Raw genomic sequence first — 23,005 nt, 5'->3', positions numbered from 1 at the left:
GGGTGCCAACTCTTTTTGCCACGGCTGACTACAGGGAGAGGCGGTCATTCTCCAAAGGCTTCCTCTGAAGTTGGCCAGCACCAGGAGAAGCCTTTTTCACTGACTTCAGTGGGCTCTGGCATGCTACCCAAATCTTCATTAAACAATTAACAAGGGAAATAAGCACTGTGACAGTGTCTGTTTTGGCTTAGTGAAAGTAGCGTGTAGCCAAGGGGTGAAATCCTCTATGTATTATGTATGTGTTATCACAGTTCCTTGGTCACGCCAGTGTGAGTTCTGCAGCCATTTCACATGTCCTTGATGCAGAAGGACTTTAACCTCCGATATTCTTTCTTCCAGGAAATTATGAGAATTTGGATTTTTTCAACATTTGGGATGTGGGAAGGTATTGAAGGAGAGCCGCCTCTCATAATTTGTACTTTTACTGGCAAGTTGACATGTTTACCAACATAAGCCAAAGGGGCTCCTGAAATCTAACCTGGAGAAAATCTAGACTGAGTGATCTTGGCTAGAAAAGCACCGGGGCCTGTGTAAAAGGAGACGAACAAGCAAATAAGCTAGCAACTAAAACTGAGTGAGTCAGGAGCCACTGTGCAATAAAGACATACCTTAAGAAGCCCAGACTCAGCCACTTCATGACTGTAAAGAGAAACTTGAAGCTGATGCTCTTTAAAAATGATACTGCTGTTATGGGGAGATGTGTTTTGGAGTACAGGAGGGGCTGGCAGAGTGAGCGTATCAAATGGAAAGATTTATACATGCTGTGGCTTGGAATACAGCACAGAGGTTAAACCTGAAATTAGTCTAGAAGGGTAATGCAGCGGAATTTGACAGGGTGTTCCGTGACTCTAGGTACCGATGTCATAAAATTTAAATATTTAAAAATAAAAAAGAGAAAGACTCCTGAATATAAGCTTCTAAAGTCTGAAATAAATTTGGGAATTTTTCTGCCTCACCTACATGTTATAGTTTCCTTTCTAATAGCACAAGCTTCTAAGCAGATTAGATGGAAATGTGGTTGCATGGGAATAATAACTTTGCCATCCGTTTGTCTGATGACACTGATTCAGGTCACTCCAAATAATTACTGCTCCACTTTATCAGTGTATGCTCCCTTCCATTTCCAGACTTGAGTGCTCTTGTTCTCTCTGTCTTCCTCTGTCTCGTTCTTTAGGCAGCGTTGGGGCAGTCTGGTTCATTTTAGCTTTATCGTGCTCATCCAGTTGATCTAAACAATGCAGTAGTCTCATTTGACTCAGCCTGGTTATTATATACAATCTCTTTGCATCCTGATGGAAGCTGTAGTGTCTAAAGGGATGAGGTTTAGTGCTGATGTTTTAGTTTTCATTTGAATGCCGTCTAGTTTTCGTCTGCTGCCAAATGTGTTGTGTGTTAGCTAAGTTCATTTTACTTCAACCTTTTAAGTAACCTGTCTCGGCAAGATCACATTTCATCCATCCAAACTCAACTATGTTTTCACTTTCATGCTTCTATTGAACATTTTGTGCAACTCCAACTAAAAATAACTCACATTTGTTGTTTATTTTAGAACTGAATGCTTTTTAATTCTTTTTCCTTTTTTTCTTGGTGTGTGAGGAGGTAATGAAAAGGGAATAAATTGAGATTTGGTGGATTTCACAGTAGTCTGGCTTTATGGGAACAGATTTCATATTACCCATGTGTTTAGATTGCCCTTCCCAATGATTACATTCGCTCCTTCTTGTTCCTATTTTCAACACTTTGTTTCTCCCTTTGTTAATTTTACCATAGTCAAGACTACTGTTTATAATTACTCAGTTGTCTCAGATGTTTATACAACCAAAGCATCCATGTTGTATCAATGTCTTTGCAATGAACCTGTAAATTGGAGGAATACTCTGTTTAAAAGATAGCAGAAAAAAATCTAGAAAGATGTCTAGATAGTTAATTGTTGTCTTAATCACTTGGCAGTTGATACCTCTGAGATTGGCTTGAGGTGCCAAGAGTCTGTGAAGTCCAATAGTAATGACTGAGAGTATCTAAATGTCTTCTTTTCCCCATGCAAAGAACCAATTAAGTTGTGCACTTCTGGGTTGCATCAAACTCTCTCATGTTTAAGGACCATCAAGATTCAAGCTAGACACTGGTTGATTGGTTGGCTCGATGTGATATGGACTGCACCAGTCAGTACAGTAGCCTTCTTATTAGGGATTAAGTATGTTCTAGCTTAAACTTCTTAATTGTTCTCTACCTGATTTGGACAAGGGATCTGAATCCATGTCTCCCACTTTCCAACACGGTTAACTAGACACAGAGGTTTTGATCATTCTGGGAGGGTGGTTTCTTCCACTGGAGATGTTTTAGTTTGTATAAAATACGTATGTGTCAGAACATGGACTGAGACCTATGTTTTATACTGCTGGACTGTAGAGCCATTTACAGTCTTTGGCCAATCAGCCCCATACAGACTGAGGGCTTAGGTTTTGCAGTGCCTATATCTCCTGGACCCCACGTATAGTGCAACTGATTGCTTCAAACAGCCAGGTCTTCTTTGTGGAACATGGGGAAAGCTAGGCATGTTGGCACACCTCAGAAATGGTGTGGGGACAGCCTGCAAAAGTGGTTCATAAAGCCAGTAAACTGAGTGTGGGTCTGTCAAGCTGACTTATCAAGAAATGCTGAAGAGAGGCATGCAGCTTTTCTTACCAACACAGGTGAAACACCCAAGTTTGCATAGGAAAACATTACCGGTCTCCACTTCACCTGTTAACAGGGATGTGCCCACTCTAGGACTCGTGCCATTCCTCCTTTCCTGAAAAGAGCTGTGAGAGTAGCTGGTAGCCTGGGACAATGGAAACTTGTGTGTGAGAGCGAGCGAGCACCTCATGTCAAGTGCGTGCTCTGATTTAAAGCAGAGACATGAACTTCAGTTACTGTGTGTCAGGGTTTGTCTTGACCACAGAGGTGAATTTTCTAAGATAGGGCACGCTTCCTCAGTCTTTGGAAGGAATTGTTCTGCTTTGTGTAAATAATTAGATATTGAGCAAGGACTTCAATTTATGTCTGCTACATCCCATGAGCACTGCTAGGCTGTGGAATCAGTCTCTTGCTTGCTTTCTTGCTTTCTCTCTCAAAGTTTTTCTGGCCCAGTAAATGTGTAATTATTTATAGTTTGAGGAACTCATGGGGACTTGGTTGAGAGCCAGTTCTTTAAGCTGCTTGGCAGCATCAGGATATTTTTGCCTTAAGGTGGAAATATAAGCAGCCAGGGAATTTTAGGTACTGACAACGTTAGACAGGAATTTGGGACTAAAGGGGATTCAGACAAATATAAGTGCAAAATTTAGTCATTATGATCTGGACCACAGAGACATTCAGATTAACTTCTATTGATTTAAATGGAAACCTGGAGCTTAAATAACTTTGTGGAGCTTGTCCAATATACTCAAAGAGATAATTGGGCACCAAAATCGGTCTTTAGCCCTACCCTTGAGTGTCTTTCTGAAACTTGTGGAGGAAGCCTATAATAAAGTTAAAACTGCACCTGAAGTGTCGCTTGTATCCAAGGCTCTTGGACGCTTTGGAATTGTGTTTAATTTTGTAACCTGAAGTAATAGGGTTTGCAAATTAAAGGTCTCTTGGTAGAGAGAGAGAAGACAAAGTAGTAAAGATGTCTGTGTATGCGATCTGCACTCTTTCCTTCTTTCTGAGTGGGAGTTAAACCCCAAATATGTCATATGCATGTGAAAATTATGTATCACTCAGCACAGAAAGAACTTTTTAATTTTCTGTTTGCTAGCTGGAAGCACTGCTCTTACAGTTTGCAACAGTGTCTTTTACATACAGGAGAAATCTGAGTCATTAAATGGCTGTGGAGATATATCACATCATTTGAGTTGCAGATATGCCTGCATTTCATTCTTTGCACATTTTGTGGATAACCTACACCTGAAGAAGATGTTAGCTCGGCTAAAAACGTATCTGAAAATGTTTTCCTAAGTCATATCTTTTGCTACAGAGGAAAAGGATGTTGACAGTTAAGCTAAACATTTTTTCCAGGTTAATGTGTGTTTTCTTAGTGGTCAGAATGTCTCACCTCTAAAGATGCACCAACTTTTAACTGAAGTCTTGTATTACAGTAAATTCTCCATCATGTTTATATTTTCCTGCAATTTTGGACTAGCTATATTCATTTTCAGAATAATAAATACAACTTTTTTGACACAAAAATTCCAATTCAAGAATGGGCTTATACACAGGACCAGGTATTCAGTTAGTCGAAATGACATGATGGTATTTATGTCAAGAGTATGGTATTACTTTACAGGTTGCCCGACTTCATGAGTTCTGGGTAGGCCTTTGGAGCTGTTTGTTTAGAATATGGTACAATGCCTGTTAATAGATACAAGCTCTTCAGAGGGAAATCAGTTAGGGTCTGTTAGCCTACTGGCTTTCAATTCCTGTCTCTTTCTCCAGAATATTTTCTCCAGAATATATTCTTGTTTCTGTCAACACCATGAGAAATCAAGTAGAGCACCTGACTCAGGTCTCATTTACACCAAATTGAATCAAGAGACCAACTGTTAACAGTAACACTTACAGGTATTACTAGGTCTTACTGGTAAGCTTTGTTAAAGATGGAGATTTGCAAGAGAACTTTACTTACGGCTCGTATTAAGAAATTGTCTTGCCAATAGATCAAGGATAGAGTGAGGCTATTGGAAGTGAAGTGCTGCTGTCAAGGAGGGAAGTGAATTAGTTTCTTCTCACAGTTGGCTTTAGTTTACAAATTGAAAGTGTATTTATGTAGGCACATGTGGCTTTGAAACTCTTGCAATTTAACAGTGGATAATGAGTGAAGATGCTGAGGAGTTAAGACAGATAAAACTGTCACATAAAGCACCAAACCCAAATATAAAAAAGAATTGGCAGAACAGTATTTTGAAATATCTGCATCCCTATGGATTTTGCTGCTCTTATGGCTCCACGTCTCGTGACCTCCTCTGACCCCCATTCCCTACCAGCCAGGGAGTGTCTCGAGCTGTCAACAGACACACTAAGGAGCTTGTCAGATAAGGGCAGCGTGTTGAGTTGGAACAGTGTTTGATGGATTAAGACCCTGGCTGTTTCACCTGTGCAATTCCTAACTTGTATTATGAATGACAATTTCAAAGCCTTTGGGCAATGTTGCCAAGAATGCCCTTGGAGACCATATTACAATGTCAGAACAATGTCAATTCCAGTTAAATAATTTTTTATAGCAAAATAATTAAAGTAACATCAAGCTTTTGACAGCGTTTCCACAACAACTCATAAATCCTCAGTTGAGGCTCCCACAGCACTGCAACTTGACCTCCTTTTTTATTTTTTTGTTGACACGATTACAGAGCAGTATTTTATTTTCACTTTTTTTTTTTTTTTTTTTGCATGCTGTAGCAGCCCTTCAGTTACAGCCTTGCAGTGTTCTCCTGGGTACTATTTACTCTACATTTAAAATAATGTTTGTAAGAAATTGTTTCATGCTATGCATTAGAACTGCGTATGTATATTTTAAAAGCTCTGTTCCACCAAGAATACTTATTTTAGCTGCCTGAACCCTGGATTTACAGATTTATTGACTGAAAATTCAGATTAAATAATACAATAAAAAAAGTCCAACCCAATCTAACTATCAGGTTTTCTTGTGAACATAGCCCCAGCACATTAATGGATAATATAGCCAGCTTCATGCAAACGAACAGCTGGAACCTTGCTGATGGTCCACTCTGAAGATTTCACAATGATCACACTCCTTTCTCCTCTTCTTTTAAACGTACCTAGAAAGATCCATGCATGTTTTGTTCCTGCTCTCTGCACAGAAAGGATTGTAGATTATTTTGGTGAGAGGAGAGAAGGAATGAGCAAAACACAGATCATTCTCAAATTTGTGAAATATTCAGAAAATTTTTTCAAGAGAGGTAATCCTGCCTCAGAGTTCTCCAGGAAAGGAAGATCCCTTAGGTGTGCCCAGCCGTTCATGTCTAGCTACTCCACATTGCTGGAACCTTGTATAACCCTTCAGAGATGCAGGCAGCTGACAAGAGACATCTGAAAGAAAGCAGGGAAGTTTTGAAAACTGCCTGGCAGGCAGCGGTCCAAAGGAACTAATTCAAAATTTAATTGCCTCTGTGGAAATTTCCAATTTTAACAAATTGGTAAATGCTGATGAGGAACCTTTTCATCCGACTTTTCTGACCATCTCCATTACTAAACCTGTGATCGATTTAGACTTCAGCCGCTGCAAATTCTCTGCCAAGCAGCCTTCTTCAGCTGAGCCAGCGCTTCTACCGAGGAACGAGTCAGCAGGACTCCAGACCATCAGAAAGGGTATCCCAGCAGCAGGAGACTAGGAATAATGGAATAGACAAAGGCGCTGATACCAACTCTAACTAAGCTTGGAACTCCTCTTCTAATTTTTGATGAGTCAATGACGTTGACATTTTCCAGTGTGGATACTTAATGTCGGACATCTGAAGCCAGATTGGTGAACACCTGTACTTCACATTACTTACACTTCATTTAATCCTTCTGCCTCAGCTTCCCAAGAATGGAAAAATGAAGATAATAAAATTATTATCTTTAGAGGGAGGTTATTATAATTATTTTTTGTAAAATCTTAAATGTAATTAAAGCACGCAGTAAACCTTCCAGCTAAGAACAGATAAGGATCTATAAATCTTCTGCAATTCGATATGTTTATTGCTTTTTCTTACATTTTGATTTTTTTTTTTTTTCAGTATTGATATCATGACAGTTCAAGTAAGGAAAGGGAATCAGAAGAAACCAGTGCTTGGGAACTATGTGAAATGCCATCTTTATAGTTAATGCTTTTACTACTGCCATAGGATGTGTTTTTCTTCCTCTCTTTATTCTTAACTTTCTTGACTCTTTTTTTGTCAGTTTACCTTTGGTTTCCACCTTCTGAGAAATTAGCCTATACTAAGCCAGATAAGGCTTCTCTTTTAACATTTATGACCAAGGCAAGTTAGAAATGATGCTATAAGAGCATTTACTGGATTTCAGAGCAACTAGTGTGATGATGGCATCTACATGTCATATTCTTTGCCTGAGATTTTTTTTCCCCTAAAAGAAACAGCAGAAATAGAAACTATGTCGTTACCCTTTCCTGTTCCTGTTTCTTTGTTTAACGTTCAAAGGCAGTGATTCAGAATAACTTAAGAGCTTACAAGTATAAATGAGTCAGCCACCCCTCTTCCCAACAGAGGGTTCTTCTTTAAAAACCAGACTTTTTCAAAAGCACTAGGCCTCCATTGATTTAAGCACTTTTGAAAATCAGGCCTTTTAGTTATGTGTTTACATGTCAATTGAGGAAAAAGATCTTATAATTCTAGTGGAAAAAACTTGTCCTTAATTTTTCTCAAAAAAACAGACTCTCGATTTGTGCATGAACACATGTCGCACTGAACATTTTTTAGCTGAGTACATTCCCTTGGCTCTCCCACAAGCACTGATGATCCAGAACTTCTTGAATCTCCAGTGGGCTTGTGCTGTTCTTGACAGAACGTGAGTTATAAAAAGCCTGTAACTGTGGTGCCTGCTGGATGAATTCTGATTAGAGAGTCCATCTGAAACTGTGCTTTGTGCCTATGAATTGTTTTCAGTAAGTTACTAGCGGGACAAAGTGGTATGTTTTAATACAGACTTTATTTGACGACTGTGTATTCTTTCGAAGCGATAACTACAATATTTGTTGTAGAAAAGGATGATTCATTTTTTTCTTTTTCGAGACACTGATTTTGAAACCCCGAGTTCAAATTTGTAATTCAGAGGAAGCTTTATTGTAACACTGTGTAAGGTAACAACGAAGAAACAGACACAAGGCCCAGGCTGCTAACACTAACAGATGGTAAAACAGGAATAATTCAAGATTTATTACATTTCAGCTTCTTTTGTCTTCAAGGACCAGTTTCCTTGTATATAGGATATGAAAAGAAATTTATAAAAAATGCAGAATTTTGAGAGAAAATAGGAGGCAGAAATAAAAATCTGCCAGTACCTCCTTTGTGTAGTTTCCTCTTTCTTTTTTTCCCATCTTCCTTCGTTCTGTTTTCTCATCCTTCCTTTCCCCCCTCAGTCTTCTCATCTCTTGTAACTTCTCAGCCTCCCTTGTCACTTTCTGACCCTGTTTCAAGATGTTCTGCCTCTTCCCTTCGCTTTCTGCGGTGGCGTGGGTCTCTCCTGAGGAGAAGCAGCCTGGTGGAGCGTCTGCCGTCAGGATGAACCCTCACTTCGGTGGAGAGCAACCAGTTGCATTGAAACTCACTGCTGTCACCATTGCCTGGAGCTATGCTAGTTTTAGGCAGTTTTGGTAAATAAAGAAATAAAGGTGCATGATTAATTTGCATCCCTTCCCATTCCCGAGGCTATCAGGGATGAATTTGCCCCAGGAATTTTTATATACGTTGAAGTGCTTATCTAAATTATGACAACCTGAAATGAAGCTCTTGCAGCTGCGGGTCTGGGGATAGCAAGCCTCCTCTTCTTCCCATCTATCCCCCCTTCACTCCCCAAGTCTTGATCCTTCACCCCAAGGATTTGCAGTGATTCGAAGTGAGTTACGCACACCAACAAGGGGAATCTACAGACTGTTGTAATAGCATTCAACGATATGTTGCCGTCAGTTTGTTTGTTCTCAGCTCTGTCTTCTCCGCTCGTTTCTGATGGGAGGGTGGATCCAGAAGTATGCAGAAATAATGCGATAGAGTATGGTACTTTTTTTTTAAACTAAAAATATAAGGCAAGCCTGAAGATTCCATGTCCTGTAGTTTACTATATGCAAAGCCTATAGACATTCCCATGTGTCAAATAATATGCCAGATGCAAAAAACTGATAGCAAAAGGGTGAGGTTACAAGATGACCCTGCTTCCAACCATTTGGGGGGTACGTGTGTCTGCAGGTTAAGATTTGCCAAGTGACTTTGTTGCCTATAGTAGGGTTCCTTCAGAGTATACCAGTATAAATGAAATTAGCCTTGGTTCTCTGCTGTCAGGATACTTGATTGTCAGTCATATTTTCGTAACACCAGTGTTTTTCATGGCATTGTAATTAAGATCTTGTGTTGTCATTATAGCACAGGCCAAATTTCACAGTACAGGCCAAATTTCACAGTTAGTCCCTGCAGCACTGTTTAACCCCCTGAAGAGTAGCTCTCTTGTCACTTTTCCATTTCATCTCAGCCTGTGCCAGATAACCATTTGGAGAGAGTAATCTTTTTTTCTGGACAGTCTCCCACAGGCAACATGCAGTCACTAGGCTTCTGAACTGTACCTGTGGTTTCTGTACAGTATTTCAGCCAGACCAATACTTCATCCTTGTTGAAGACTAAGAACAGTGCAGACTCAGCACCTCTTGTTGTCCACTGACTTAAAATTAGTTTGTAAGATGTTTGGAGTAGAAATAAACTCAACTCGTGTATGGATACTGCATACAGAATTACAGAAGTCTCTATCACACAAATAAACATCTCTCTGGACATGCAGAGAAACTGCTTTTGAACTTTCGGAGTGACACATAGTAAGAGGCAAACTTTTTTTATTTGCTGAAAAAGCAGAGGCGATCCTGGAAAGAAGATTCTTTTGGGTAGGAAAGGCTTTACAAAGTTCCGTATTCTAATAAGGACATGTCTAGTGTTTGGCTGGAGAAGGAAATTCAAGTTTTCTTAAAGATGAGAGTGCAGGAATGTGCCTCCCCCATGCTCCAGAATTTTTCTGAAAGCACTGTGTGACCCCGTCTCTGCTTTGGGTGCAACTACATCCCTTTGAAAATGCACTGCTCCCCATGCTCATGGCACAGCCTTGCCTTTGCCTAGTGGCTGGTGGAGCATCTGCTGATTTCTCCCAATAAAGCGCAGCGATTATACCGTTGGCCTCAAATACAATTAAAAGTAAAATCTGCCTATGCCACATATTTGTCAAAAAGTAGCTTTTAGGGTTATAGAAGCTATTAACTATCCATATTAAATATGGAAATCAGAATATAACAGCAGGATCACTCTTATAACGGGCAGCTGTATTATTTTTAGGAACGGGAAATTCTGGGGTGAGTCAAATTGCAGCTAGTTGTATTCAAATATTTCTTTTCCAGCCAGCAACTGGCTTTAAGGCAGAGAATTCCTTGTGTTGACAGTCTTGAATGCAGATGGTAGTTGGCAACTGCTGTAAGAAATTTCCTGCAAGTGTGTGCTATCCCTCTTAGTGAATATCGTTCCATTTTGAGCCTAATTGAAAACTGAAGACAGAAAACTCAGCAATTATTTTTCCCTGCAGTACAATATTTAATATTCTGATTTCATGGCTGTCTGACTACAATGATTAGGAAGAACATTTTCTTATAGTATTTACAGTGCCACAACAATGTATCAGGAGCATCGTCTATCAAGGGAAGGAACTATTACGTTAAAATACGTTCCACTTAAAAACATACCCAATTAAAAAGTAGGATGCTGTTGCGTGTTACATTTGGTTTAGTCGATAATTGCTTTGTAAGCTTTTTCTTGTCTTTGGCTTTGAAAAAAGGCTATTCAGGATGAAGAGAAGAGCCTTGAACTAGAAAGGCTTTAATAGGAATGATCTGCAACAACAGAGATCCCACCTCTGCAATAAAGGCATTTTCGGTTTAGAACTCTGCTACCGTGTTAAGTCCAAGACAGTGTGGTTATTTTTGCTGGTGGAGAAATGGGAAATATGCATGTAGTTGCTGATGGCTGTATAGTCCTTTAACTGAAACAAACTACTCTTGTCTGATAACCTGTGTGTTAAGTCGGGGTAGAAACCCTCAGTATTTACAACAGAATACTGGTTAGGAAAAGTAAATAGGGACAGAAACTTGTTCAAAATGTCCCATAATTTTGCACAGAGATTTTGAAGAAGTCCTATACATTTAAAATGTTTGCTTGTTTTTTGTTTTTATATCAGATAGTATTACTGAAGTCTTCACTAACATCTACGTGACCAGTTTTGGACCTGTTTCAGATACTGATATGGTGAGTTTCTGAATCTTTTGCATATATAGTAAACGGTGTAAGATATATAGTATTAACTTCCTTTAAACTTGTATTGTGTTTTTACTTATTGTGGACGAATTGGGAATAATTTCACTGAAGTCAGGAAATGCCAAATCCCAGTAGTTCTAAAGAAGGAAATTGGTTTATAGGCCTTGCATGAATAGTACGCTTGTATTAGCTGTTTAGTTTGGGCCAGTGAATGTTCTGATTGTCCCCGCTCACTGTACTTTGGTACATATTCTGGAGCAGTCTTGAGATGGGTGAACTGGATTCCTCTTGGATGAAACAAAGTGGAAGGTGCACTGTAGGAGCACACTTAATGTTGGCAAAGGTCTGGGGGACCTGACTGGAGTCAGTCTAAACTAAACTTTTTGAAAGATGTAGCTTGGAAGTCGGGTCGTCAGCATGATTACGTTGTTCTACAGATCTGTCCTCCATAATTTGGAATATTTAGTAACAATTTAAAGGGAGTCAGTGATATTAAAAAGAAGCTTTCATGAAAACAGCAATGGAAAATGCTCTAAAGCAAGGGGTCCTTTGTGGGCTCACTGCAAATCATACACAGATTAGGGAGAATGTGTCGCACCAGGGAGAAAGATCTTCATGGATATAACACCTCTAAAAGGAAAGAAGGGAAGGACAATCTGAAAGTTACTTTAGCTGCCCTTGCCATTCATGCAAGAAATTATTTCCTCCATGAAATTATTTTTTGAAGTGTTTTGAACATTCATCATTATACACGAGACATATAAAATACTGCCTATGTGTACCTATAGGTATTAAAAAATGGATATTTGTAAAAACAGGCAATATTTACTTTTTCTATGAAAACTTTCAGCTTATGCATTATACAAAACATGAAACATCTTGATGTTACAAGCTAGGTTGCAATGAAGCTAAATATTTCATGGTATGCTGTACATTTTAAAAGTAATTTGCTCGCTGACTAACAGATAGTCATAGCTTGGAGAATATATTCTGGTTTTTTGTGTTTGTTTTTTGTGCATGGTAGTTTTGGTTTTCAAGCTTTGTTTCAATTGTGATGAATACATTACTGAGGCTTCACACGAAAAGTCGTTTCATGGGAAAAATAGGCATTTGTATTCTTTTTGTCACTGTATATGTTACTGATTCTCTAGAGGTTTTTTTTTCCTAATGACCTTAAGTTTCTGAAATGATTCCTATTTTATCACTAATTATAAAAAGCAAGTGTCCACAGCTCTACACAAAGGTGATATGACCATCTTGACCTTGTTAGTCTAGTATCTCATGACTTCACAGTGAGATGATATTAACCCAATTTTAAAGATGTCGTAGTGAGGCACAAGGAGACTTACCCAAGGCTGTGCAAGTCATCTGTGCTTAAATGGGAATTTAATGAAAAGCTCCCTGAGCCTAATCCCCAGCTCCTGAAACACTTTTGACATCAGTGTGTAGGTGTGTGGAGAACGCTGCGTGTCTGTTTGCACAGACAGATATGACGGCACGGGAAGGGGTCATGTTCTTTGATGCTACAGCTCTAACGGCTCTGTGCAGAGATATTAACCAAAACAAAGTGCAGTGCATCAGAACGGCCCCTGGTACTGTAATGGGTAGGTCTATTTGGAGATAAGTAGATAGGTAAGTCACAGCAGTTTAATACTTACTACTACAAGCTTCAGGGTTAATTTAGCTTGTTCAGTTGATAATTATAAAATCATTTTGAAACGTACGAGCAGTCAATTAGAAAATTTCAATATGTGAGTTTTGAAATAATAGCTTCCAAACTATCACATATTCTGTCAAACATGAAGGTGACATTAGAGTTTTAACCATGAGTACTCTTTCATTTAGGTATTACATTACTGAATTGATAATGTAAACTGCTATACAGAGGGTTTACTGATATTTTCTTCTGTAAATGTTGGAAGCTCTGGAATATTCTAATTTTGTAAGCTTCCTCCTTAAAAGGCTTCATGGGAAGAATAAGTTTGACTCTTGCCCATGTCTTCCTAAATCTCCGGAGGATCCTAAAATGAATCTCAGGTCTTCTCAGGAAGATTGGGTCCCAGCCCCTGAGGTCCTCTGCTTTCACAGTGCGAGTGGTGAGGCCCTCAGTCATGTCAGGTTTTTAGGCTGGACATTGCTGTTGCCCAAAACTCTCGTTGTCATTGCTGCAGTAGGATTTCTTCCCCTGCCATTTTTCATAGCAATGAAACTCAGCAGATGAATGACTGCACCCCTTTGCATTATCTATTTGCCAGTTTGTTTGGTTTTTTTCCTCTTAGTTAGCATCATGTGAAGCATAACAGTGCTTAGGAGAAAAGCCTGTTGAAAATGGGAAGGGGACTCATTGCCATGGGAGATGATTAGTATGTGTTTATAGCATGGAAGAGGGAGGTGGCATGCTCAAAATGATGAGTGGACTGGAGCTAAGGACACAGGTGTTGCATAGCAGTGTTGATTCGCAAAGTTGATAAAATGTCATTCTAACCTTTGTTGTTGTTGAATTGATAGCAATTTGTGAGGTTTGGTTTCTGTTTTCCTCACTTAGTAGTTCCCATTAATGATAATACAGTATCGTGTGCAATCTGTGACTCAGTATGATTGATAGAATGTAGGTTTTAATTCATAGTCCCTGTATTTTTCCAGTATCACAATTTTGCCAAAAATTCCAGGGGAATTTGATCTTTGACTGATTTTAGGCTTGTTGAAGTTGTCATTGATAAATTTAGAAGGTAACAGCTGAGGCTGAGATTTTTCTCCAAATGTGTTAAGAGTCAAAAACATTTGATCCTTGTTGTGGATTACGATTTTGACTGAGTTAAAAAGATGCTACTCACTCTTCTGCCCAAAATAGTCAGCCACCAAATCTGTTGACACTTGGCCAGAACTCCGTTGCAAACTGTGCTTCAAATGAACTGCTGTGACTAAAATCCTGGTGTATCTATATTAGCTTAGTCATAAAAATATATGTCATTGTATGTCAGCCACAGTATTTAATGTCAAAGGAAATGCCAATATACAGCAGGAATTTTCAACTTCATTTTGCAAACTAATGAGAATCACAGAAGGCAAACCAAAACATGGGATTAAACAGATTTTACTTTCACTGTTCTGTCTTTTTGAGCTGTTTTTTCTCTGAAATGTTTAAGTTCAGTTATTGTGATGTTATGCCTTATAGGCTTCCAACCAGATCAGTGATATAAATTTATTTTGACATTAGCCTGAGAGAAGAAAAGCTGCATTGTTTAGAAAAACAAACCAACCAAAAATTGAACAGAACAATTGAAAAACAAAACTTATCTGAATTTTCTAAAGAATTATAAGGCTAAATTATGATTAAAGAGGTTAAACAAAACATTTTTAATCAAATTAAAATATTTAATATTTGAAAATGATGACGTGAAGGATAATTTTAGTTGGATTATGATTTGTAGGATAACAAAATGGCAATCATTTAATTGAAACATTAAAACTGGTTATTTATCTCTTTTTTTAAAATTAATTATTTGAAGTCTGGTAGATTGACGTATCTTTATAACTATATGCTGCTAACTCTGATTTTAGCCCTGCAAGCAAGGTACTTTTACAGCTTTTTCTCAGACTTACTTTCTTTCCAGGCTCTCCTGACACTCTGGCTTCTAAAATTTCCCAGGTAACCATAAGTGCTGATGTCCTTGATAGGAAAAAAAAAAAAAAAAGAAGAGAAATAGTTACTGTATGTAAGACAGAGCATACAGGCACTGAGAGCCTTTATATGAGGCCTGCTGTAAAGAAAGCTATGCCAAGATTTTGCCAAGTTTTTGCCTCAAGAGCAGTTTTCTAATTTTCACTGGGAACGGTCTTTCCTGCTTTCTGCAAGTTTTGTGTTTCAACTTTCAGCTTTAGCTTTTAATTGTCTTTGGGGAGTCTTTGTTTTTCCCTATTTGTTTGTACACAACATCTTTTCCTAGTTTCCTGATGATAGACCTCTATTTTTTCACTCTAGGGTCAAGAAACATGAACATTTCTCTGTAGAGAGGGTCATACCCAGGTAGTTCATCACTTCTATCTTGTCAGTTTTCAATTAAACTTTCAATAAGCATTTCTAATTTTTCAAATATAGCCAGAACAGCTGAAGGTAAGATCCAGAAATGACCGAAAGGATAGTTACAGAAACTCTCAGTACAACTGAGGACAGTTCTTTAGAGAGAGTGGCTGAACTGGCAACTGCGTTTCTTTTTTTGTGTCTGTTTTTTTCTATGAAACTTCCTTTTTAGCTGTTCCAAAGTCTAATTATTAGCTATGGTTCCTTAAATGGAGAGAAGCTTTACAGGAGCTGTACGATAAGTAAGTCAGGACAGAATAAGGGAAGGCACCAAGATGTTTTTTTTCACAAAGATTGAAAATAAACACTGCAATTATTTTACTGTAGCTTTTATTTTAACTCAGTAACAGAAGACTAAAGAGTAAAAGGCAAACAGAAATGATAAATACGCTTGGCTTTCTTGGGTGTTGGGGACCATCTAGGTTGCCTTTTTCTCATTGATACGTTTCTGAAAAGTCAATAAATTGGTTGCTGTGTTCCCTCTATGGCTCAGGTCATTGCCTTTGCAAGTTAAATCCAGAGGCTGAAATTTGGAGGAGGAGCTCTCACACGATCGCTTGCAGATTTTCTGTCCTTTTATTCTGTTGGGAAGGCTTGTTCCCCTGTTCAGCATCCTGCCAAGTGGATCAATATTGTAGACTGATTTGTCACAGGCTGTGTCCAAGCCTTTCACTGTCATTAGCTCTCGGGGTACCTCTTGCTTGGATTCCTGTCCCTGGCACCAGGCATCCATTGTGTTTCAGGGTTGCTCTTTCTCCATGCCTGGACAAAAAGGGGTGATGAGAAGTGTTTGTCTTTTTAGTGACAGCAGTGTGGATAATATCTTGTAGTCTCTATTCTAAGTAATCCCTATTCGTATCTTTGACATTCCTCTCTTATCCCGGCTCAGTGCTTATTTTAGACTCAGAGTTGATTCTACATCAGGTCTGTGGAAAGAGAGAGAGAGAAAATAATTCAGAGAAGGTCCTTTTCATAAACGGATATGAATAGGAAGACATTCTCTTCCCTAGATGTTATCATTCAAACTGATTAAACACATTTCTTTCCAGATTTTTTTCAAATACTTCATGTATAGATTAAATGCTTAGACAAAAATGACTGAAGTTGGCAGACGAAGGAGAAATAAAAGGCTTGAAATGAGTTCTTCAAATAGAGGAAAATCATGCTACAATTCCCTAGAAATATACCACATATTCTTTAAAGGTCATATATATCTGGCAGACATTACTTATGTATTTAAAAATGAATACATATTCCTTTGAAATGCAGTCATGGGATAGTGTTTAAATTTTTAACAGGGTGTTAAGGATTTTGATAAAAAATAACCAACAGTGCAGTTTCATACCACAACCCTCCTTCATAAGGGAGTTTATTCAGAATATTTTCAAGAATTCCATTCACTGGTGTATAATCTCCACACCTCCCAAAGACCTGAAAAGAATTTCTGGCTGTCTACTATTTCCTTCTATGTTCTGTGTTTGGTACACATCAGAAGGTAAGTTTTGGAAAAGAACAAATGGACTCAGTTTATACATCTTGTGCAGTGAGATTTGCTGTTAGATACACAGAGCCTGAGTAGTCAGTGTTTGTGATTGGAGCATAGAGGGATTTTGGGGGAGAGGACTCTTTCAGTCCTGATATTGTAAGACAATTTTTTATTGTTTTATTTTTTAGAGAAGAGACAAGTAGAAAGTGAGATGGAGATGGTAGGAACATTGTTTGTCCAATCTGGTAGGTAAAGCCAAGCCATACAGAGGTGTACTTCAAGAACTATGGGGTTTTGCAGGCTGCTGTAGTGTGTTAGCCCTCGTGCATGGCATTTGCACCATGCATAAATCTGCCCTACAGAGCATGACATGACCAAGACAACAAACTAAGGACCTGATCCTCCCACTGTAAAGCTAATTTCAGCATTCACTCAAAAGCTAGATCCAAATGCTTATTGAGGAAGCATTGGTAAATTAATTTGCAGAAGTTCCATCACAAACTGGCACCCGTCAAACCCACAGATATCAGATTATAGCAAGAATGCATATACCGGGCTGATTATTTTGCTTTGAATGATTGCATTTTTTTTTAGTCTGTTTTAAAACTCCTTCTTGGTTTTCTTAGAAGTAGTTTTGATACTTAGTTGCATACCAACCATGTTAGTATTCAACAATACTAGTCACATACTAATATTGTTAACGTTTTTAAGCTAAACTGAAAGAAAAATTGCACATTGCCTTAAAGTAGATATGAGACTAAGAATGTGCTTTTTAAGACCTAAAATTAAGAAATTTTACTAATGTAAAAATAAATATTAATATGAAGCCCCTATATTACCTAGGTGAGATTTAGGTCTATGAATCTTACGTGTTTATCTCGTCAATATGTTAACCACAGTATTTCTGATTGTCTTTAAGGAATCAATAAAAAGATACGTGTGCCATTTTGCCTTTCCTTATTTTTAATTTTTTGTATTTGTGTTTTTAAAGTTTTATATTTTACAGTACTTAAAATTTGCTTTCATGGTTATATATGTGTGTCAGTTAATGGCTTTAACAGTGGTCGAGTCAAGAAATAGCCAAATTTTCTTTAGAGAGTTGACTGAGAAAAATCTTTACAAGTAGGGAATGAGGAACTCTGGCCTGAACTATTCACTAAACAAACTGCTGTGTTCCAGAGGGTGATTAATAAAATGTTCAGTCTGCTCCATGACAATACTGCTTGCTAATGGACACTCACAATTTTTGAAATATTTGGAATACTTCCATCTTTACTCCAGATGCAAAGACTGCCAAAATCTGCCAACCATTAGCCGAGAGGATGAGAGTACTTTTTTTGTTGTTTGAACTTTTTCCCATACAAATCTGGCCTTAGCAAAAAAGAGGACTGCCATGTAGCAAGGAGGGATTGCATATACTCAGCTCAGTTAAAGCTTCTCCCAGAGATACTAATGTCTTTTTTTACTGTGTATACTGTTATGCACAACAACTGCGTATTAAAAGAAGAATGAAAATCCTTCACCACTTTATTCTTCTGACCATCGAACTGGCAGAGGCTCGAGTGCTTCTTAACACTGTAGTAAGAATCTCATCATCTGTACCTAAAATTTCATGTAAGCTGGTATAACGCATATTTGAAAGTTTAATTGTACTGTGTTAGAGTCCAGCTGTGAAAGCACTGTTTCAGACACAAATCAGTAGGAAGCATTTGCTTGCCTAGAAGTGATCACAGGAGTCCTTAGTAGTCCTGGAAGTATGCTCTTGTGATTTTGTAGAGATACTGCACTATATACTGGAGAGTGGTTTGGTAATGCCTAGAGACAGCACAGGTTCTTCCATATTAGAGAATATGCGCAGATTGTATGAAAAGAGTATCAGGTATTAATTTGAGTCTTTTTTTCTGGAGTCCGGACTTGCATTTCTAACAGAATATTAGTCTTGCTTGGAAAGTAAACATTACGCAGCGTTTACCACGAAGTGGTACATATATGGAATAGGAAACAGTAACAAAATCTTTATGTATAGTCTTTTGATAAATGCTGGCTTTTAATCACATTGATTATGTTCAAAATACTGTAATAGTTTCCTGTTTTTTCATTAGTTTTGTATGGTAATCATCATAGGGATGTTCATGATCATAAGTAGAATGTATTTGCCTCAGGAGGGAACATGGGATCTTTGAATATAGCACGGGGATGCAAAAGGCATTGTATTTTGTTTTTTGTAATCACTCTGTAAATGGACCAGGACAAGTTAATTTCATCTCTGTGCCCTGGTTTCCCTGCATACAAAATTAAAATTCCAATACTTCCTTTGAAAAATGTGCTGACGTCTATAGATAGATAAGAATAAGTTCTTATATAAGAACTATGGTGAGATTTTATTGCTAATGTGTTAAATGGAAGGAGAAGGTGTTCATGAGCTTTCACACCAAACCTTGGGTTATTCCCTGTTTCCGTCTTCTAAATGTGATGTTCTGCAAACGGAGATTTCCAGCATGGATTGGATGGTAGAATTACATGTGGGTCAGTCAGAGATTTATCAGTGGGACCTTTCAAGGCTGGAGCTCAGATTCTCTCCTGCTTATTCCGCTTCCTAAGCACTTGCAATGCATCAAATGTGGTTTTTGAAATGTTGCTGTTTTGATTTAGTGGCATTTCCTGTTTGCTTTTTTTCTATTTTATATCTCTTGCAATTCTTTTTATATATGTTGGAAGACGGTGGAGAAGTGGGACCTTTGAAATTCTTTATTGGTTGAAACATCACAAAACCTTATGATTTATATTCTAATCATTTATGTGCAGGGATATTTGTCAAAGGAACCTGCAGGACATATCGCTCACTCCTGTTGAATTTCAGTGGGATTTCAAAGTCTTGCTCCCTCAGGCTCTTCTTTCCGTTTCATTATCATAAAAACATACAATCACAGAATGGTTTGGGTTGGAAGAGACCTTAAAGATCATCTAGCTCCAACCCCCTGCCATGGGCAGGGACACCTCCCACTAGACCAGGTTGCTCAAAGCCCCATCCAGCCTGGCCTTGAACACCTCCAGGGATGGGGCATCCACAGCTTCTCTGGGCAACCTGTTGCCCAGAGAAGTGCCTCACCACCCTCACAGTAAAGAATTTCTTCCCAATATCTAATCTAAATCTACCCTCTCTCAGTTTAAAACCATTACCCCTCATCTTATCACTACAAACCTTGATAAAGAATCTCTCCCCGTCTTTCCTGTAGGCCTTTAGGTACTGGCAGGGGCTATACAGTCTCCCCAGAGCTGATCAACCCCAAGTCTCTCAGACAGTCCGCATAGCAGAGGTGCTCCAGCGATCATCTTCGTGGCCCTTCTCTGGACCCACTCCAACAGGTCCTTCTTATGTTGGGGTCCTCAGAGCTGGACGCAGGACTCCAGGTGGGGTCTCAGCAGAGCAGAGGGGCAGAATCCCCTTCCTCGCCCTGCTGGCCACGCTGCTTTTGATGCAGCCCAGGATGCGGTTGGCTTTCTGGGCTGTGAGAGCACGTAACTGGTTTATGTTGAGCTTCTCTACCATGAACACCCCGAGTCCTTCTCCTCAGGGCTGCTGTCAATCCATTCTCCACCCAGCCTGTGTTTGTACTTGAGATTGCCCCGACTAACTTGCAGGACCTTGCACTTGGCCTGGTTGAATTTCATGAGGTTTGCATGGGCCCACCTCTCAAGCGTGTCGAGGTCCCTCAAAGGTTTATACCTCAAACATCCACCTTATCATACATAGTAATGATTTATTGGCAAAGCCCCTCAGACAGAAATTGCAAGGAGGCTTTTAGGGCAGTTGTTTTCCTTGAATTACCTGATAATGCTTCTAGCCAGATTTCATATATTCCCCCTGCTTCAAGCACACTGCGCCTGCTGCTCCTGATTTAGGTTTTGTGAGTTTCCCAGGTCTACAACTGAACTGACAGAATACTTGGAATTTGTAAATTGGTTTTTAAGTCACATGGTATTTAGCAAATAAAACAACATGTAAATCAGCAAATAAAACAGGACAATTGAATGTGATCTATCATAGAGAAATGGGCAAATTGCTTGCCATGAGGCAGCGTCTCTGGCAGCAATGAGAGACAGTAAAAGATCAGGTATAACGTCAAACAAATACATGTTTTATAGGTGCATAACTTTTTGTCTCACAGATATATTTACTAAAATATTATTAGAAATTATAGAAACTGGTATTAAAGAAACACAAGAATATTAATTTTCAGTGTACTGTAGTGTTAGTTTTATTTAATATCTGTTTGAGTAACTATAATTTTAATTAAATAACAAAATTGTATTGTAGTAACGTAAGACCTCTCGACATAGATAAAAATTGCGCTTGTGGTTTTTGTCAGGTTAGTTTATAAGTATCCCATCACATCATTCCAAAAAGATCTCCCCAAGCACCTGTCACCATTCCTAATGACAACTGCTTCCTCTCCTGCCCCTGCCCCATGCTCCTTCAGGTAACAGGATTCTCTTTCCTTTATTCCACATGCCCTATTTAGCCTCTGGCCCTGACCTGGAAAAGGTCCTCACAGCTTCTCGGCTCACAGGCCAAAGGAGCTGAGAAGGGCCGTTGCTTCTGGCTGTCTGCTCAGCACTCCTTTTCTACCGCTGTATGACTGAGAAAAAACTTAGGCCATGTTAATCAGCACGCAAATAAGCCAGCAGGAAGTGACGGGGGCTGATGAATTCCTGGAACTCACTTTTATGTTGAAATCACTTGAATATTCATTGAATTTTATTAGGACTTGTCTATTGAAAGATAATTTACTTGAAAATGGTTTACATAAACTATAGGATTTGCAAAGTAATTGCAATAGTATAGACTGTTGTAACATACTAATATTTTTAGATCATGGGTCCATTTTGCACCTGTCCAACAAAACAAATTGCACCAAGGTAGCGTTTGCCAATGCACAGAATACAGTTTGCATCCAACAAGCTCTTCCATTTCCAATTTATATGCTGTGCTGACAGTAGCAAACCACTAAATCCAATTACAGATCCAATTTGAAGTTAGTTGATGAATTTACATTATCAGTGTTTAATCAGTATCTTTCTTTTTTTGTTTGTTTAGAACAGCAACAAAACCCAGCAGATGGGATACCGGGCCCTGGGTGACACAGGCATCTGGTCTAGGTCATCAGCCCATTTTCGCTCGCATCCTTTTCTCCAGACTGTAGTTCCTTCCCAAGATTAGGCATCAGAATAAAGTTCAGCAGACAGCATGTGTCACCCTTTAATCATCAGCTGTTGTTCCCTACATATGTACTTCTGTTAATAAAATCCATACCGCTACAGGGCCTTACTTTACCCTTTGGAAAAATCTTTCTTATATCGGTTTGCCTGGATATATTGTACCTTTTTTGGGTAGCCTTGTTTCCTTCCTTCCAGTCTCAGCCATTCTCCGTGCTCTCGAAATGCTGGATTACTCTCCTTCAGGTGCATCTGCTGCAGGAACTATTTAATATCCTTCTGTGTATTTTTTTCTTACTTCTTAATACAGAATAGCTGTGTTTATTGAAATTACCATTGTCACACATACTATGTGTATCAGGTACAGACATCTAAGTACTGGAAGGGTTTGAGATACAAACAACAGCTAGAAGTCACAAAGGAGAATGTCGTACCCTGAATAAAGTGACATCTTGTTTATTATTCTCAGTATTACACAATTTTGTGTGACAGTTGTTCTCCTCCCTTGACAGTTTTACCAAGGGAATTTTTGCCACCCGCCAGAACTTTTCTGTTTTGGCCCTCGAAAAGCAGATTAATGTTTCTTTGTGTCAAAAAAAAGCATATCTTTGTTCCATTACAGGAATACACAATAGATGTTTTCTTCCGTCAGAGGTGGAAGGATGAGAGATTAAAGTTTAAGGGCCCAATGAACATTCTTCGATTGAACAACTTAATGGCCAGCAAAATCTGGACCCCAGATACATTTTTTCACAATGGGAAGAAGTCAGTGGCTCATAACATGACAATGCCAAACAAGCTTCTACGAATCCAAGATGATGGGACTCTCTTGTACACCATGAGGTAACTCTTTTCATCTGTTCCCTGCTCAAAAGCTATTTCTCAATGTGATATTTCCAGATAACAATTAAGTAAGGTTCCAAGAGGACTTTCCTTTGTTTCATTTCTGTCCTAGCAGAGAGAAAGCTAGGAAAATGTGCGTTTTGTTTCCAGTTCTGTTACAAGTCTGTTGGCCGATTAACACTTAGTTCAATTTCCTACGTGTTCTCAGTTTTCATACTTCTATAATGTATTGAAAGATACTGACCACCCGCATGAAGTGCTTTGAGACCTTCAGATGGGAATTGCTGTGTAAGAATTGTTAAAAATACTCAAAGTTTACCAACTCCCTCTTAGAACTAGTAAAATAGT

General features: G+C 38.7%; 1 protein-coding gene across 2 annotated transcripts in view; it reads left to right on the top strand.

Moving 5' to 3' along the window:
* GABRA2 (gamma-aminobutyric acid type A receptor subunit alpha2) overlaps window positions 1-23,005 on the top strand; it is a 58,622-nt gene that overhangs the window by 16,164 nt on the left and 19,453 nt on the right. For both annotated transcript variants that reach the window (XM_074587962.1, XM_074587961.1), the window contains exons 4-5: window positions 10,954-11,021; window positions 22,437-22,657. In XM_074587962.1, the coding sequence (XP_074444063.1) occupies window positions 10,954-11,021; window positions 22,437-22,657 (289 nt within the window). The remainder of the gene's footprint in view (window positions 1-10,953; window positions 11,022-22,436; window positions 22,658-23,005) is intronic.

This window comes from Larus michahellis, chromosome 5 (assembly GCF_964199755.1).
Source record: "Larus michahellis chromosome 5, bLarMic1.1, whole genome shotgun sequence".
Taxonomy (NCBI): domain Eukaryota; kingdom Metazoa; phylum Chordata; class Aves; order Charadriiformes; family Laridae; genus Larus; species Larus michahellis.
Note: the sequence above shows the minus strand (reverse complement) of the source record. Positions and strands in the feature narration are given on the sequence as shown.